The sequence below is a fragment of the Nomascus leucogenys genome, chromosome 3, assembly GCF_006542625.1.
Source record: "Nomascus leucogenys isolate Asia chromosome 3, Asia_NLE_v1, whole genome shotgun sequence".
Classification (NCBI taxonomy): Eukaryota; Metazoa; Chordata; class Mammalia; order Primates; family Hylobatidae; genus Nomascus; species Nomascus leucogenys.
In genome coordinates this window covers 464006-481870 of record NC_044383.1, presented here as the reverse complement: position 1 = coordinate 481870, position 17865 = coordinate 464006, and the positions used below count along the sequence as shown (strand labels likewise).

The following is a 17865-nucleotide window of genomic DNA, read 5'->3' as shown; positions in this document are numbered from 1 at the left end:
CAGAGAGCCGTTTTTAATTCCGCTCGGTGAGTGGCGGCTGCTGCCGCTGTCTCTGGAGGACGGTGGCCCTGGGTCCCGCACGCTCTGCGGCCAGGCTGCCCACCCCCCGGAGGCCGCCATTTCCCCTCTCGGCGGGCTTCTAAGTTCAGGCTCTCAGAGTCTCCACCAAATGGCTGGAAACAAACAAATGCAAAGATCTCGAAAGTGTTCCAAAAAGAGGCAGGTTCTGCCCGAGATGCCAGTGGCGTGAGGCCGTTGTTGGTCCAGAGCTCAGTATTTACAGCAAGCTCCTCACGCGAGGCCCGGCAGCCACAGCCCCTCCAAACTCGAGGCTGGGGAAGGGCTCACCCCTGGCGAGGGAAGATGGGGCTGGGGGCTCACCCCTGGCGAGGGAAGATGGGGCTGGGGGCTCACCCCTGGCGAGGGAAGATGGGGCTGGGGGCTCACCCCTGGCGAGGGAAGGCACCCGTCACCGTCCTGAGCCTCAGGTGTCAGCCTGACCTCCAACTCTGTTAACCTGCATGAGGCAGCGTCACCTCTGGGACTGTTTCCTGTTCTCCCACAAACAGCCTGCAGATCCCAAAGCCACAAGATGCAGAGAAACGTGGTCCCCTGGCTGAGGCCTTGCAGGCAACAGGGCCCTCTCTCTCTGGGTAGGGGCAGGCCCAGCCCCCATTGTTCCTTCCCTAGGGAGGCAGCAGCCGCAGCTCAGGCCCCGAGGAGGGACTGTGGCAGGAGCAGGCGGCCACCCACGGGCGCCCCATACCTCATGTCCACCAGGACGTCCCCTCAGAGGGAGGAAGCTCACATCCACTACTAAGAGGGCCGAAGGTCCCTGGCGGGAGGCAAGGCTTCGGCCACGGCCCCAGCGTTTCGGAGGAGGTCCGTGTGGCCTCCCCAGTTAATGAGGCCAGGTGGCGGCCTGGCCCCTCCCAGAATGGAACCCCAAACTGACCTTTCCGGAAAGGAGGCAGAATCGCAGAGCAGTGGGAAGGGCTGGGGGGTCCCGTGCACCCGAGATCCTGTGAGCCTGGGCCTCGGGTGCCAAATAAACAACAAAGCCCTCGAGAGTCGCGCGCCTCAGAAGCGGGGCTCTCGTTGCTGTCAGGCGGCATCCGGCAGCTGTTTCTTTGGAAGGTCAGTGCTGAAGGCATTAGGATTTGCATCAGGAAGAACTGCCCCCACCCCCCTGTGCCAGCCCCACCTCCACCAAGGCCAGATGGGCTGCGTTCAGACTGCCCAGCCCTCCACAAACCCCTCCGCAAACCCAGCCGTTTCTTCTGAGATCATCTTTCCTCCCACAGTGAGGCAGGAGCCACACGCCTGCTTCCGTGTGGACTGTGAGCTGCGTGTTCTTACAGTTTTAAACCATCAGAAAAAGTCAAAAGAAGAATAACCCTTCATGGCATGTCCATGGATGACGCTTCGTGGCCCACAGCCCCACCCCTCGCTGGTGTGCTGCCTGCAGTGCCAAAGCCAGCAGGAGGCTGCCCTGATGGAGAACGTGGCTGGAGGGGCTGCAGTGGTCGGCCCTGGGCGTCCGCTTGGCAAGGCTGCTGTCCGCGGTTTTCCATCGAGCACTCGTGGAGTTGCTGCTGAGAAAGGGGTGGTGTAGATGCAGTGGCCATGACCAGCACTTGGCTGTCTGCACCGTAGGCCAAGGAGGCCTGCCTGGGCCCACCTGGCTGCAGGGGGGAGCTTGAGCCTCCCTGAGGAGGAAGGAATCGCACCTGGGGCAGCAACAGCAACTCCTGCCTGGGTCCCTCATGGCCGCGTGAGCCGCTTCCTCACTGTGAAGCTCTTCACCGGTATAACTATGTATCAGCGTAAACAGGAACGTACCCTCCGGCTCTGCATCTCTGGCGAATCCGGGCGATATGTGGTGAGACACCTTAATAAACACCTAGATAGACTCTGCCGTGGTGAGCACCTGCCTCCGAGGGGCAAGCACGGGGCGTTTTCCTGGCTAGGAATTCTGTCTTTCTCACCACGAGACTCTTCATGGACTTACAATTTGAAATAGCATGTTTGGGTTTGTTCGGATTTTTAAATTTCATTCTTCTTTGTCTTATTTCCATTTCCTGGTCTTTTCTATCTTTTTTTCTTTTGTTTTCCTCTCTTGGGGAGGTAAGAGTCAGGGAGGCAGGCAGCACCCTCACCCGTGTGCCTGCAACATGGATGAGACGCTTCCCTCCGGCCAGGACTGGAAAGGTGGGCCCTGTGGTCAGCCGGTGCTGCGGCCGACCCTGCAGTCCAGAAAGCAGAGGCTTTGCTGATGAACAGCGAGCACAGAGAGGGCCGGGGGCCAGGGGCCGGGGGCAGTGACCTCTGGGGGCAGGGCAAGTGCTGACATCCCTGGGCTGCGGGGCAGACGGCCACCGGCTCACCTGCTGAATGCTGCCCAGAGGCCTGCATGATTGATCCTCCAGGCGGGCAGCTCCTCATTCTGCCGCACCAAGCCCGGAGACTTCTGGAACACACAACCGCAAGTGGGGTCTAACCTGCAACTGGAAGAGCACGTGACTGTCTGTGCCTCGATCTCCCCATCCCAGAGGCGTGCCGCCCAGGCCACCATGTGAGACTGTTCAGGAGACAGTGCCCGGTCCCCAGCACCACCCTGGAGATGAGGCCTGAAGCAGGTGCCCTCCGAGGGTAACTCCAGGGAGGGGCTGGCAGAGCAGCAGAGGAGGGGCCCTGGGGGGCAGCTGTGAGTGAGCAGGAGACACCCGGTGCCCCCAGCTCTCACAAGGCTGAGCCCCATAGACTCTGCCCGAGGGCAGCCCTGGAACACGTGGCAGTGCCAGCTCCCCCTGGGATCCCTCTCCTTCACCCAGGTTAGCACTGGGCGTGGAATGGGGGGGCAGCCCTCCTGGGTCCTGACCACCACGTGCGGGGGCAGGAGGACATTCGCAAGCCAGTGGACCTATCTGCCTCAAGTGCCGGACCCTAGGGCCCCCACAGCACCTGGTAACCTTCTGTGTGTCCTACCCAGATACCAGGGGCCTCCAGGGCTTTCCCTTGGACAACCTTTCCCTTTGGAGCCTGTGGGGGCCCAGCCCAGGGCCCGAAACCAGCTAGGACTGAGGCGGGCAGCGGGAGCTTTTCTAGGGCCTCCCAGAGCCTGGCTGGCTCCACCACCTCCTTCTGCCCCCACAGCACCTTCGAGAAGTTCCCCTGCAAAGCCCCCATGGGACTCAGGGCAGGGAAAGAGACAAGCCAGGGCCCCCCCCCCCACCGGCCAGGGCCTCCTCTGGGCCCCAATTGTGATGTGCCAGGAGCCCCCTGGGAGAGACAGGTTGACCTGTGCTCAGCGTGGTACCCCTCACCTGGAGCAGTCTCTGTGGTGGGAGCTGCTGGGTGCAGGAGTAAGACGTCAGGGCAGAGCCCATGGGGACCCCTGGCCTGGGGACGTCTGGGGCAGAATCCTCCCCTTGCTGCCTGCCCCTTCCCAGCCCTCTTGTCCAGGACCATCACTCAGGGGACACCAGGGGGCTCCGAAGCTCCAAGGGGAACAGTGTCCAGGGAGTCAGGGCGGCCAGGTCCTGGGGTGCCTGGAGTGTCTCCAGCTGGGAACTAGACCATCACCTGCCTGGACCCTGTGTCCCTCAGCTGGAGTTCAGGGCCCATCACAGTGTCCCCACAGAGGGGCTCTGGGAACACCGGCTAGATGGGGCAGCGGGGCCTGAGAACATCCCGCTCAAAGGCCCCATAATGAGAGGCCGGGGAAGCACAACACTGTCACCCCTGCATCTAATTCTGCCTCTGTGAGTCTTCATGACGACCTCCCAATAGTACATCCTTCAGGCCCCTCAAAATCCATGGCAGCAGGGCCTGGGGACCCCCTGAACAGGTGCCAGTGTCAGAGAACTTGGGGCAGAAGCAGCCATGCAAGGGTGAAGGTCAAGGAGGGAACAGGTGGAGGGGTGTGGGGTCACCCAGGGCCAAAGGGGGAACAGGTGGAGGGGGCATGGGGTCACCCAGGGCAGTTCTTGAGACTCTTGCTGAGGCTGCCACCAGGCCAGCACGTGCCCCAGAAAACTGAGCTTGTGACGAAAACTGAAGTGGACTTGGACCCACCTTGTCGGGTAGGAGGCCCCTGAGGGTAGGATAGGGACCTGTGGGCTGTGGGCAGAGCCCACACCTCGCTGCCGGTGAGAGGCTGGGCTGTGCGGTCCCTGGCCCCCTGGCCTCCACACTCACCTTGGCTCTGGGTGCCCGGCTGTGTGGCCCAGCATGCAGGAGGGTTGGGGTAGGGGGACAGGGACGCCTTCTGCACAGCCACAGGCCCTGTCTGTCTACACCGGCTGCATCTGTCCTGCTGACTCACACTCAGACGGGTTCACGACAGGTGCACCTCGTTTCTGGCATTATCTGGACTTGAGAATGTTAATAAAGGATGGAAAATTCCTTCCAAATCCATTTTCTTGTGCATATTTCTGTTCCTGCAGCTTCTCCACGGATGGAGATTGCCTTTGGAAATAGCACAGGGTCGTGTAGTCCGCCCGGCGGCGTTTTCGGGCAAGGGTCTGGTCCTGGGGAGCGAGCGCGGAGCGAGGTGTCCCTTTAAATGCGCTCTGCAGTGTGACGGCGGCCGCCCGGCTGGAAGAGCCATCCCCACCCTGCGGCAGGAGCCCGCCCGCCGCCATCGCCCGCCCCGGTCCCCATGGTTACGCGCCTGCCTCCGGCCCCGGGTCCCCGCTGTCGCCGCGGGAGGTGCGCGCAGAGGCGGCGGCGCTGCTGGCCGGGCCGGGCCGCTCGTGCGCGGGGCTGTGACTCACCGGCCGGCGCCGCAGCCCCGCAATCTGTTGATAACTCGCTCCCAGCTCCGCCGCTGCCCTCGCGAATGGAGAGCGGGTCCCCGGCGGGGGGAGCGCAGCGCGTCTGTCTCCGGGAGCGCGGCCCGGCCGCCCCGGCAGCCGCTTCGGCCACAGCAGGTGGGAAGGACGCGCGGGTCTGGGCGGCGGGAGGGACGCGCGGGGCCGCGGCTCGGCAGAAAAGCTCCCGCCCCGGGGTGACGCCGGCCGCGAGGAAAGCGGCTCCGAGTAACTTTCGGCTCCGCTGGGGCGGGAGGCGCCGCAGATAATCCAGGGCCCCCGCCCCGCGCGCCCGGCCCCGAGCTCGAGCCACATCCAGGCAGAGCAGGCGCCGCGGCCGGGCTGGGGCGGGCGGGTCACTCGGTGCCTGTCCCTGGTGCAAACGCCCCGGCGCGCCTCTGGCTTTGTGCAGCCCGGGATGGTTGAGTTTGGCTCCGGAGCCGGGAGTGGGGCGCAGATTGATTTTTAAATATGGAGAAGGAGACGCATCTGCCGCTGGCGCGTTCGGTCCGAGCCCCCCACCGGTCCCCACTGGCACCGTCTCCGCCAGCCCCAGGCGCAGCCCCCAGGCCGCCCGCGGAGGGGAGGGAGCGACAGGGGCCGCGGCTGATCCCTGGCAGGGTCGGGGCTGCGAGCTGCCCTCCGCGGGGACCCTCCGCCCGCCCCGCTGACCGCCGCTGTCTTCGCAGATGGGAGCAGCTCCGGGACTGCGCCCGCCCCGCCGCGGTCACCCTGAGGCCAGGGACCCGGGAGCGCGACCTCCTGGCCGCCGTCTGGGACTTTGACCTTCCGGAGGCCATGGAGGCTGGCGGGGAGCAGGGCGCGACCTGATCGCCTCCCCCTGGACGCCTCCGCCAACGGCGCTCACGCTTCGGTAACTTTGCAGCGCTCATGGTGAGTACGGGGGTCCCGGGGGTCCTGCAGCTGGGGGGGGGCTAGGCCGCTGCGGGGGGGCGGCCACCGGTTCCGGGACTCCCAGGCTGGAAAAGTTGTGGAATGGCAAGCCGGTGACCGGGCTTCCGGGCTCAGTGCCGGGGTGGGAGGCTCTATGGAGTGGGGGCCGGGGACAGGCCGCGTGTCTGGGCGCCTCTGCTCCCAGCGTGCTGGGTGCCGATCATACTAATGAGTTGCAGGCATATGGCAATGTCGAATCATTTAATCAATGGAGGTGACGTCCCTCCCGCAGAGCTGGCATCCGTGCCCTGTGAAAACCTGGTCTGTGCCTGGGCTGGGGTCCCTGCCACCCCAAGCCCCTCCACCCTGGTCACCGGGCCTCCCCCACGCCACCCTGCCAGCCCCTTCTCATCAGAAAGTTGATGAAAGGCAGTGGGGACAGACGTAGCTAGGCTTCAGCAGTGGAGGCTGTGGCGGAGAGAAGGCGGCCGCGCACACGGCAGGCACAGGAAGGGTGTTTCAGCGGGAAGGGGCTCGTGGCTGGCAGCTGGCTGGATCGGCAAGCCGGGCCCATCGTGGGTCCCTCCCTGAGGCACCAGCAAGCTTTTGCTGCAGTTGCTGAAGGTCTGGGTTCCGGAAGGGCTGACAGCTGAGTGAACAATGCATTGTGTGTGCTGGTAAGGGACAGCTGACAGGCGGTGAGGACCCAGGGCACGTGCAGAGAATGCCAATGGCCCCCAGAATGTGCGGCCGCCACAGACGCCGGCTCGAGTGCTTCAGAGCAGACCCAGTGTTCGCTGCATAAGGAGCCATCAGTCTGAGTCACTTGCTCATTTTCTTCTTGTTCCGTTCAAAATGTCCAAGCAAGAGAGATGCCTTTGCCAAAATTCAGTATCACTTTCCAGTGGTTGCTTCACCTCTGAGGCTGGCTAAGGTCTCCGCACTTACCTTTCAGACACCTGACAAGGTTGTCTCTCCAGCACTGGCAGCACCTCAGGGGGCAGCAGGCCGGCCCCAGGGCTCCTGCCCACCCCTGGGCTCCCACCAGCCTCAGGAACCATCGCTGTTGCCCTGCAGGTACCACACCCAGCACAGCCCCAGGCCTCCCAGTTGGCAGGATCTGTGGCTTTTCAGCCTCAAATTCAGGCCCTTATTTGCAAAATGGAAAACTGTCATTGACAGAGGACAGTGAACGGAGAAGGGCTTCTGAAAGTGGGGGTGCTGCCGCAGCCCGGGGGTCCCTCTCATCCCCTTCCTCGCCTCCTCCTCTCTAACCCTTGGCCCTTCTATGAACAACTGTGCAAGGGCCTCCCCAATCCAAGAAGGGCACCCTCCCCTCGCAGGCTGAGCCTGTTCGCGCCTCTCCTCTCAGCTCCTGGCTCCTGGTGGAGCTTCCTGCTACCACCTCCTTGGCCCGGGGCCACCCGGTCCCAGCGGGCCTGGCAGCCCAGAGCTCCTGTTCACCCAAGACCGTGAAAGCTGAGTTCGATCTGCCTGGAGAGTGTGGCGTTTCAGCAGCTCACTGTTTTTATTCACCACAAGTAACATTTGCACCTGAGAGAATCTCTGAACGTGTGTGGAGTTGCCCTCCTGTGCTGCATCAACCTGGTGCAGCACTTTTCTGCATGTGTCTCCAAGTTCACAGCGTAGATACCTGGGCAGGCTCACCCCATGGCCGTGGGGTCTTGGGAAGGAAGCCTGGAGGCCGTGGCCAGGGCGGGGTGGCCCTGACTCTGCCTGCACACTGCTGCGCTCTGGGGGGCTCCTGATCCCTGCCGGGGCAAGCTGCCTGCCGAGCTCCCAAGTGTAAGGGCATAGGGCACAGGTCACAGGTCAGATTCTTTGGTGGCACCACTCCTGGCCAGGCACAAATGCATGAGTCAGCCCTGGATTCTGAGCTGCTGTCCAGCAGGTTGGCTGGTTTGTCAGCCCATGGTGCTCTACAGGACGGACAGTTTGCTCCCCTCTGGAGGACCTGCAGGCCACGTGTCCAGTGGTTAAAGCTGGGGCACTTCCTTCTGCAAGCTGTCTCTCCGTCACCACTGTTAACGAGCAAAAGCAAACGTGAACTTGCCTGTCTCCGCAAAGGGTGCTATCAGGACTTAAGTTCCAGCAGGCTCCGAAATGAAATAGGTGTCACTTCGTACCCTGTAACCTGCAGTCCTCATGCTTAACTCGGAGAACAGTTGTTCTCGAGGGCCTGAATTTGAGGCTGAAAAGCCACAGATCCTGCCAACTGGGAGGCCTGGGCTGCGCTGGGTGTGGCATCTGTGGGGCAACACCTGCAGGGTTGGATGGTGTGGCTGGTGCAGTGTGGTTGCTGTGGTTTGTGGTGGTGTGGCTGGTGCAGTGTGGTCGCTGTGGGATGGGTGGTGTGGCTGGTGCAGTGTGGTTGCTGTGGTTTGTGGTGGTGTGGCTGGTGTAGTGTGGTTGCTGTGGGATGGGCGGTGTGGCTGGTGCAGTGTGGTTGCTGTGGGACAGGGTGTGGTGTGAAGATGTCGTCTGGCCCTTTGTGGCTGCTTTCATTCCACAATTGCAATATTTAGGTGCAGCTGGGAGCATGAGCTCATCCTCCCTTCAGGGTTCAGGCCCTATGCCGATGGCACCATTGCCTGGTTAGCATCTGTGTTTCTGTGTGGTCACCTGTGAGCTGCCGGCTTTCTGTGAGTAGGGTGGAGGCTCTCAAAGGGGATTTGCCCGAGCCCCTTCCAGCTCTCAATGCAGGGCTGACTCTTGGTCATCAGAGGCGCTGTTTGCTGCATCCTGCAGGTCCTGCAGGTCCTCAATGCCTGGATTGAGTGAGAGACAAGCTTGGGCTGGGGGACCCCAAAGACCTGGTGTGTGTAGGGAGCTCCTCAGGTCTAACACTTCCTTCCCCAGCTTCCGAAAGGACAGAGTGCCTTAGAAACCTCCAGGAGATGAGGCGCGTAGCTGAAGGGTGAAGACCTCCAACCGGAGGGTGACAGGCCCAAGGTCAAGGCCAGGCTCCTGGCGGTGCCCCCAGGGAGGGGAGTCTCGGAAGCCGAGAGTGAGGAGGAGTCTGCAGCTGCTCCCCGAGGCCGGACCCGTGCGAAGTCCGCCCTGAAGAGAACCAGGATCAGGTCCTGGCCCAAAGGCAGGTTGTGGGAGATTCGCAGCTCTGAGGTGTTAGGAAGTACGTGAGCCCACGTGAGGTGGGTTTATCTCTGCTCAAATTTCACCCCTTGGCCTCTGCCAGGAATGGGCATTCAGGAGGTGGGAGGGGCCTGGGACGCAGGGCCTCTCACAGGGCATAAGGATGGTCGGTCGCGCTTACGAACATTTCAGAGCTGTACTGAGTTCTTTTCAGCTGGTTGCTTTTTAGTCTAATATCTAAATTACTAAAAATGGCTACAGTCTACTTCCTTCGTCTCACAGATGGAGAGCTTGTCATCCCACCTCACATCTTCCCGAAAATTGAGAACTTTAAACAAGTAACTACCAGTCTAGAAAGAAAGCATCTATGATATTTTAACACTTTTTTTCCAAATCTCTTCAAAACTTCACTAGCCCATCTACCCCTCCAAGAAGAAAATCATAACACACCTTACAAACGTAATGCTGACTATGGGTCATCTGTGTTCTGGAGGAATAAATTCTTCTCCTCTACCTTCCGCCTTCCCCCTGGAACACATCCATGAAAAGTTGACAGATCAGTAGATGCAATTATTATTTAAAAGGCAGACTAGGGAATACATCAGGCTGTCAGGAAATCAGTCTTCATTGGCACAGAACCAGGAAGTAAAACAGGGAGAACCAGAAAAAACAAGAAAGAGAAACAGGAAGAACCAGGAAGAAGCACCTGAATGAAGAAGGAGAAAGAGAGAGGGAGGGAGGGAGGAAGGGAGGGAGGGAGGAGGGAGGAGGAAGGAAGGAAGGAAGGAAGGAAGGAAGGAAGGAAGGAAAGGAAGGAAGGAAAGGAAAGGAAGGAAGGAAGGAAGGAAGGAAGGAAGGGAGGGAGGGAGGGAAAGGAAGGGAAAGGAAAGGAAGGGAAGGGAAAGGAAAGGAAGGGAAAGGAAAGGAAGGGAAGGGAAAGGAAAGGAAGGGAAAGGAAAGGAAAGGAAGGGAGCCTGAACCTGGAATAAGGAGAAGGAAGAGGACTGGAAGCACCTGGGAGAATACATGTTCCTTCCTCGGCCAGTCGGAGCTGCAGACTTGGCCCCGGACACCTCACCCGCAGGGAGGAAGGTCCCTTCAGGCAGTCGGAGCTGCAGACCTGGCCCCGGACGCCTCACCCGCAGGGAGGAAGGTTCCTTCAGGCAGCTGGCATTCCCCAGGCTTGAAGAGGTCACTTTCCCACCTCTCGCTGCTGCAGAAAGGTTAAGTTTTGATCAGAAAATTCACACATAACTTGACTGGCTGCTTTCTTCTCATCTTTCCTCCTATCTTTTTGTCTTTAACACCCTGACCCACTTGATTTGCAGAACACACCAAAGAGGAGACCTCCAATTAAAATAAGGGAAAACAGAGGAGGAAGTTATGACTCAAGAGAGAGGAGACACAAATAAACCAGAGCACGAGTCCCATGCACGCCGGGCTCACACGCTGGCGGGACTGTTGGCTCCGAGGCCGGCGGATGGGAGGTGGACGCCCGCCTTCCCCGGGGAAGCAGAGACATCTCTGGGCGGCTTCTAGAGCAACCCGGGCCCTCCCGCGGGCACAGAACCAAGCTGGCATTCCGGCCATTTCATCTGGGCCAAGAAGGTTGGGGTCACCTTCATCCGCCCCTCCCCAGCCCCCTTGGGTCCTCGGAGCCGTGTTCTTCACCCCCCAGGAACCTGGCTGCATTGCGAGCCGAGGGTCCGGGAACTCTGCTTCCGACTTGCCGGCCCACCCCTGTCAGCCAGGCTCTGTTCAGCCACAGATCAGACCAGCAGGCCTGGGGAAAGAGGAATCCGTGCATGTGCAAACTTTAAAAAGACAACACACGTCTCCACTGCGCGTGACCCACTTTGAATTTTAAATGTCACCTCTGAAAATGTAGAAAGGCACTGTTGATAACTGTAATTTGGAGAAAAGAAAAAAAAAGAAACCAAACCAAATCACACATCTGTTTCTTATAAAACATTCTGCTGACCCACGGATCATTGCACAGGTGAGGACCGTGGCCCAGGCCTCCAGCTCACGCGGCAGCTCCAGGAGTCCACGCCTGCCCTTGCTGCCTCAGTCTGTGTGAAGCCTCACAGCTTGGCCTTCAGACGAGAAGCCCCACGCAAGGCGGCGTGGCCCTCGCTGTCCCTGGAGCTTGGGCGGCCTCCTCCCAGCGCAGCCTGCACCTTGCACTCACGCCCTGAGACGTTTGCCTCTTGCATGAAAAGCAGCTCGGATTGGGCTTAACACGAAGGGGTTTGTGTTTGTGACTAAAAGCCACAGACGGGAGGCTAAGTCTCCTTCTGGCCCTGTGGATGGAGGCAGCGGGACAGGACGCGGCTCGCGGGCACCAGACATCAGGGCACACAGTTTCCTGGCTGCCATCTGTGCCTCCGCCCACTGTGGCACCACCCCCCGTCCCTGCTGAGCAGGAGTCTGAATCCTGCAGGAAGGCGCGGCGGCCACAGCAGCCCCAGGAAGGCCGTGGGAGGACGCATGAGGGCCTGGGAAAGACCACCCCAGGCTCTTCAACACAACAGATGAGAACGAAGACCTTGTTCCAGGAGACTCACCGAGGAAATGCTCCAACTCAGGGAGGGCTGGACACGGAGTGGACCCCACTCTTTTGGCTTCTCTCGCGGATCTGGGTTTGCAACAGCGGCTCGTCGGAACTGTGTAGAGTGTTCAGGTTTATTTTAGACCCTGGGTCAATGTCATGGAGGAAAAGCCATTGACTCTCGTGGAAGAATCCTGGGGACAAGAATCTGGGGCGTCGCTCATGCCCCGTTAAACCTGCAGTTCTTCTACCCACGTGGGGCATTCTCCACCTCCCAGCAGCAGATAACTCACTGGATAACCTGATGTCGGGATTTGGCCGGGAAAACATGCTTTTCTGTGACTTTGGAGCTGTTTGCATGTGGCAGGAAGAGGGCGCCTACCAAACCAGCAAATGTGGGACAACCAGCCCGGCACTGCCCGAGCCACACCAGGGCCCCCATGCATCATGTCCCAGTGGCAAGCGCTCCAGCAGCCAGGACACCAAGGAGGGACGTGCGAGAGCGTCCACAGTTGGCTGGGCTGTCCCTGGGCTGCCCTCTGGGGGAAGCAGGAGCCCCAGCTGGAGCTCGGACCGGACACTCACCCCACAACTGTTGCAGGAGGCAACTGACGTTTCGGGCTCTGGGGCACTCAGGAGAATCTGGACAGAGGCCCACCCAGCTCACCTCTTTACAGAGGGGCAGGTGAGGGTGGGGCTCTCCTGGGCCCTGAGCCCCCCCCCCGCCAAAAACCCTCAGGAGCCTGTGTCCAGGGTGGACCTCAGAGCTGAGCCTGAACCACTGGGCGCTCTCTCTCTGTGAGGTCCTGGTGTCCAGGAAGAAATGGGCAAATTCTAAACACTCCCCGGAAAGCAAAGTGTCTGCTGTCACTCCAGCTCTGCAGCCCCGCACCAACACCCACTCCTCTCCCAGGCGCCTTCGCCCTCGCACAGGTCCAGGCTCCCCGTCCCGGGATGCAGGGCCCCTCCGGTGCCCGCCTGGCCAGTGCTGCTCGAACCCTGGGGCAGGGGCCCTATTTTGGGCTTTGATTGTCAGCCAGTCCCTTGGCTCCCCAGAGCGCCCTGGGTCCATGGTGGACACTCTATAGCCAGCCAGGGCCTTGTCTTGGCTGGACAGACAAGAAGCATGGCCTCAGGAGAGAAGCAGGAGCTCTCGGGCCTGCTGGCTGCCTGCATCCCGACACAAGTGATGCTGCCTCCGCCCATGGCCCTTCACGCACAGGAGGGTCCCTCTCCACTTCCCACCTCACTCAGCCGGTGCCATCCCAGAGGCCCGGCCAGCTGCCTCCTCCTGCCCCGACATCCAGGGCAGCACCCACGGCGTGGTCAGAGCAGCCGGAGCCTGGCACAGGTGCAGCGATCACCAGGGGGCGTGGTCAGAGCCTCCGGAGCCTGGCACAGGTGCAGCGATCACCGGGGGCGTGGTCAGAGCCTCCGGAGCCTGGCACAGGTGAAGTGATCACCAGGGGGCGTGGTCAGAGCCTCCGGAGCCTGGCACAGGTGCAGCCATCACCAGGGGGCGTGGTCAGAGCCTCCGAGCCTGGCACAGGTGCAGTGATCACCGGGGGCGTGGTCAGAGCCTCCGGAGCCTGGCACAGGTGCAGCATCACCGGGGGTGGTCAGAGCTCTGGAGCCTGGCACAGGTGCAGGATCACCAGGGGGCGTGGTCAGAGCCTCTGGAGCCTGGCACAGATGCAGTGATCACCAGGGGGCGTGGTCAGAGCCTCTGGAGCCTGGCACAGGTGCAGTGATCACCGGGGGCGTGGCCAGAGCCTCTGGAGCCTGGCACAGGTGCAGTGATCACTGGGGGGCGTGGTCAGAGCCGCTGGAGCCTGGCACAGGTGCAGTGATCACCGGGGGGCGTGGTCAGAGCTGCTGGAGCCTGGCACAGGTGCAGTGATCACCGGGGGCATGGTCAGAGCCTCCGGAGCCTGGCACAGGTGCAGCAATCACCGGGGGGCATGGTCAGAGCCGCTGGAGCCTGGCACAGGTGCAGTGATCACCAGAGGGCGTGGTCAGAGCCTCCGGAGCCTGGCACAGGTGCAGCGATCACCAGGGGGCGTGGTCAGAGCCTCCGGAGCCTGGCACAGGTGCAGTGATCACCAGGGGGCGTGGTCAGAGCCTCCGGAGCCTGGCACAGGTGCAGTGATCACCAGAGGGCGTGGTCAGAGCCTCCGGAGCCTGGCACAGGTGCAGCGATCACCAGGGGCGTGGTCAGAGCCTCCGGAGCCTGGCACAGGTGCAGTGATCACCAGGGGGCGTGGTCAGAGCCTCCGGAGTCTGGCACAGGCGCAGCGATCACCAGGGGGCTGGGGAGGGGCTAGGCAGCTGCAGCCCTCACCCCTGCTGGCACCCACTCACAGGGTTCTTACCAGAACGTGGCACCCACCCTGTTCGCCTGCCTGAGGTTCATAACTAAACACCACACACTGGGGCCCTGAAGCACAGATGTGTTTCCCACAGTCTGGAGGCTGGAAGCCTGAGACAGAGCTGAGTGCCGGCTGGTGCCCCGAGGCCCCCTCCCGGGCCTGTGCACCCCTCTGCTTCCCTGGTGAGCTCACCTCACCCACCTGATGAAGAAAAGATGAAACCCTGTCAGCTCCAAGCCTTTCCAGCCGGGGTGATTTTCCCCCAGTCTACTCTGCCACAGAGAACACACATTCCCCTTTGAACTCTGACCCTGAACTCGTTTCTTGGGCAGAAAAGCAGGTGGAGTTAGCGGCCTCCGGTCCAGGTCTGTTGGTGCCAAATGGCCTCCACTCTTTCTCCACCTCTCACAGAAGCTTGTACAGAATCCTCCTGGGAGATGTTGACAAGCAGGGTTTCGATGAGTGTGCGGTTCCCGGTGCGGCTGGGGCCATCCCATGGGTTTCCCTGCCTCTCTGTAAGGCCCATCCAGACACCACCCGGCCACCCCCAGGCCGCAGGAAGAGAGGAGGCTGGAGGCAGGCATCAGTCGGCCGAAACAGCACCTCAGGAGCCGGCCTCAGAGCCACACAAGGATGCCTTTGGCCAGCAGAGCCGGTGGAGGGCGAGGACAGACAGCACTCTGTGGCCATGTGGGGCCCCTCCTGTGCACTCCCTGAGCATCCACAGACGCAGCCTGACCGTACTGCCCCAAGTAGCCCCCCTTCCCTGAGACCCCACAGGAAAATGCCTGGAGTGGCTGCAGGGGAAGCCGAGCCCCAAGGGTAGGCTCAGGCGACGGCGCTGCCCGCACAGCCCCTGCCAGCCAGTCACGTCTCCTTTGCTTTCTCCGCAGGATCTGAAGACAGTGCTCTCCCTGCCCCGCTACCCAGGGGAGTTCCTGCACCCCGTGGTGTACGCATGCACGGCGGTCATGCTGCTCTGCCTCCTGGCCTCCGTCGTCACCTACATCGTGCACCAGAGGTGAGCCTGGCACGGGCAGGGGCACCCCCTGTGCCCAAGAAACCTGCTCTTACCTTCAAAGGCAAGTCCCTGAAGGGCAATGTCACTGCCCCCTCGTGTAGCAGGAAGTCCTTGAAGGTACAATGCAGGTCACCAGCCAGCTCAGACCCGCTCAGCACCTGGTGCCCATCACACAGCCGAAGGGTGGATGGAGCTCGGGGAATCTGTGCCCGTCCACTCAGGTGTCCGTCAGGGTCTTCTCGACGGCATCCCCCGTGTCCTTAACAGGGCGAAATAAGTTCTTCCAGAAACGGGTGCAGTGTCGGTCCAGGCACTCTGAGAAGCTCAGGTTCCCCTGCGTGGTCACTATGGCCTGCAGAGCCTCGGAGAGGCACCGAGAACATGAGGGGATCCAGCCGCAGTCAGGGTGGGCACGCCCATAGCCAGTCATGGGTGGGGGTTCAGGTATGTCTGAGGCTAAGGTCGCCTTGGTCACGGACAGAGCTTGGACGCGCCCAGGGCCACAGTCTCATCAGAGACTCGGGCGCACACAAGGCTGTGATCACAGGAAGAGGCTTGGGCGGGTCCGAAACTGTCGTCTCGGTCTGTTTGGGCTGCTGTAGCAGAACACAGGGGCCTTGGTGGTTTATCAACGGTAGAAACTGACTTCTCAGTTCTGGAGGCCGAGGTCCCAGATCAAGGCACCCGTGACGCTGTGTCTGGAGCGTCTGGAGAGGGCCAGCTCCAGGCCCACGGACGGCACCCACTGCCTGTGTCCCTGCCTGGTGCCCACCCCTTCTGTCCCGGCTCCAGGCCCACGGACGACACCCCTGCCTGTGTCCCTGCCTGGTGCCCACCCCTTCTGTCCCGGCTCCAGGCCCATGGACGGCACCCACTGCCTGTGTCCCTGCCTGGTGCCCGCCCTTCTGTCCCGGCTCCAGCCCACGGACGACACCCCTGCCTGTGTCCCTGCCTGGTGCCCACCCCTTCTGTCCCGGCTCCAGGCCCACGACGACACCCCTGCCTGTGTCCCTGCCTGGTGCCCACCCCTTCTGTCCCGGCTCCAGGCCCACGGACGCACCCCTGCCTGTGTCCCTGCCTGGTGCCCCCCCTTCTGTCCCGGCTCCAGGCCCACGGACGCACCCCTGCCTGTGTCCCTGCCTGGTGCCCGCCCCTTCTGTCCCGGCTCCAGGCCCAGGACGGCACCCCTGCCTGTGTCCCTGCCTGGTGCCCGCCCCTTCTGTCCCGGCTCCAGGCCCACGGACGCACCCCTGCCTGTGTCCCTGCCTGGTGTCCACCCCTTCTGTCCCGGCTCCAGGCTCACAGACGACACCCCTGCCTGTGTCCCTGCCTGTGGAGGGTGAGGCGCTCTCGGGGCCTCTTTCTCAAGGTCCCTGATCCCATCGTGACGGCTCTGCCCAGAGGCCCCTGCTTCCAAATATCATCAGCTTGGTGGTTAGTGCCGTCCTACCTACTCAGGGGGAGCAGATAAAATACATTCAGACCAGAGTGGCTGTGATTACGGGGAGAGGCTGAGGCAAGGCCACGGCCAGAGTCACAGTGGCCGCCGTGCAGCCATACCTGTGCTGGCCACAGCCTGGGCGGGTCGGGCCCCAGACGTGGTGGTCATGGAGAGGGTCACACACACAGGCAGGCATGGCCGGCTCAGCCCCAGGCTATAGCTGGGGTCGTGCCGAGCCAGTCTAATCACAGTCTCTTCCTGATGTGCCAGACACCTGCTCAGAGGGACGCCCCATGCTGGGACCCAGGGGGTGCGGCCTGTATCTCTGAGACGGTGTGTGGCCAAGTCCTGGAGTCTCAGGGCCTCAGTGTCTTCATCCGCCAAGTGATCAGGTTGTTCAAGCTTCTGCAAACCCCTTCCAGCCTCGGTGTGCCGGGGTGACGCAAGGCAGAACTTTCCAGTGGCCGCCACTCAGGGCAGAGTCGGACGACCCGTCTGCTCTCCCCTGACCGGGTCCTCGGACAGCTGCCCCGACCCCACAGAGAGCTCAGAATTCCCGGGGACGGAGCCTTTGCTCCAGGGGGCTCCCTTCCACACCTCCCCGTGCAGAGTCGCTGCTCGTGTGAAACCCCCCTTCCTGTCCCACAGCGCCATCCGCATCAGCCGCAAGGGCCGGCACACGCTCCTGAATTTCTGCTTCCACGCAGCCCTGACCTTCACGGTGTTCGCCGGCGGCATCAATCGCACCAAGTACCCCATCTTGTGCCAGGCGGTGAGTGCAGGGGCGCCCTTGTGGGCTCCTACCAGAGGGGAAGTGTGAGCGTTGTCTTGTTTACTAAATAATATTCCAGCGTTTGCTCAGCTATTTCCTGGGAAGGGGGTCAGGCCCCGGCACGCCGGTGTCTCAGCTTCACACCATGCAAGCCACGTGCTCCACGTTGGACCCCAGGGTTGATTCCACTGCACGGCCCCCTCCAGGCCGGCGCTGAACTGACACTTACCGTCCCCAAAGGGCACGCTGCCTGGGAGCAGGGACACAGCCCGCCCCTCCTTGAGAAAGTGCTGGGGGGACACCGCCCCTCCCAGAGAAGGTGCTGGGGGGACACAGCCCACCCCTCCCGGAGAAAGTGCTGGGGGGACACAGCCCGCCCCTCCCGGAGAAGGTGCTGGGGGGACACAGCCCCCCTCCCGGAGAAAGTGCTGGGGGGACACAGCCCGCCCCTCCCGGAGAAGGTGCTGGGGGGACACAGCCCGCCCCTCCCGGAGAAAGTGCTGGGGGGACACAGCCCGCCCCTCCCGGAGAAGGTGCTGGGGGCAGCTTGAGGAGGGGCACACACTCCGGTCTGGGGAGGAACCTGCAGATGCTGCCGCCTGAGTCACCAGGAAGGCAAGCTCGTCCTCTGCACAGATGCCCCCACCCCCGGAAGCCAAACAGAAATGTCACTTGGGGAACCCTCCTCCCCCATTGCAGGGAGAGCTGGAGGGCACCGAGCGTTGGAAAGAACGACACGCAGAAGGGCTCCTCACATCCAGGGACCCAGCCTGACCTTGGTTTAAAAGGGGGGACGTGTACATCACACTCAGTTCCCGGCAGAGCTCACGGTGGAGACCCTTACTTCAAAACCAAGCCCCGTCCTCATCCACTTGGGGCTGTGGCTCAT

General features: G+C 62.0%; 2 protein-coding genes and 1 pseudogene across 3 annotated transcripts in view; 1 reads left to right on the top strand and 2 right to left on the bottom strand.

Annotated features, from left to right (window-relative positions):
* Positions 1-411: 411 nt before the first annotated feature.
* On the bottom strand, positions 412-5327 carry LOC115832939. 2 transcript variants are annotated; one of them, XM_030804969.1, is made up of 3 exons: positions 4779-5327; positions 2388-2470; positions 412-1595 (listed from the first exon to the last, which is right to left on the bottom strand). In XM_030804969.1, the coding sequence occupies exons 1-3, from the start codon at positions 5127-5129 to the stop codon at positions 1382-1384; spliced, it is 648 nt and encodes a 215-aa protein (XP_030660829.1). In that variant the 5' UTR covers positions 5130-5327; the 3' UTR covers positions 412-1381. The 2 variants fall into 2 exon arrangements, with proteins under 2 accessions (XP_030660829.1, XP_030660837.1); XM_030804977.1 differs by having other exon boundaries at positions 412-1592.
* Positions 2465-3938, bottom strand: LOC115832941 (annotated as a pseudogene).
* Positions 4815-17865, top strand: part of ADGRA1 (adhesion G protein-coupled receptor A1) — a 44503-nt gene continuing 31452 nt past the window's right edge. Inside the window, exons 1-4 of the mRNA XM_030804956.1 lie at positions 4815-4934; positions 5504-5708; positions 14636-14763; positions 16853-16976. Coding sequence (XP_030660816.1) covers positions 5706-5708; positions 14636-14763; positions 16853-16976 — 255 coding nt within the window. The 5' untranslated portion in view covers positions 4815-4934; positions 5504-5705. The remainder of the gene's footprint in view (positions 4935-5503; positions 5709-14635; positions 14764-16852; positions 16977-17865) is intronic.

Excerpts from the sequence above, each read along its gene's own strand:
- LOC115832939 (XM_030804969.1), bottom strand. The coding sequence starts at position 5,129 with ATGTGGCTCGAGCTCGGGGCCGGGCGCGCGGGGCGGGGGCCCTGGATT. Across the intron at positions 2,471-4,778 it reads CGGGGCTGCGGCGCCGGCCG|AAGTCTCCGGGCTTGGTGCG; the intron begins GTGAGTCACAGC and ends TGTGTGTTCCAG. Across the intron at positions 1,596-2,387 it reads CTCTGGGCAGCATTCAGCAG|CAGCAACTCCACGAGTGCTC; the intron begins GTGAGCCGGTGG and ends CCCCTTTCTCAG.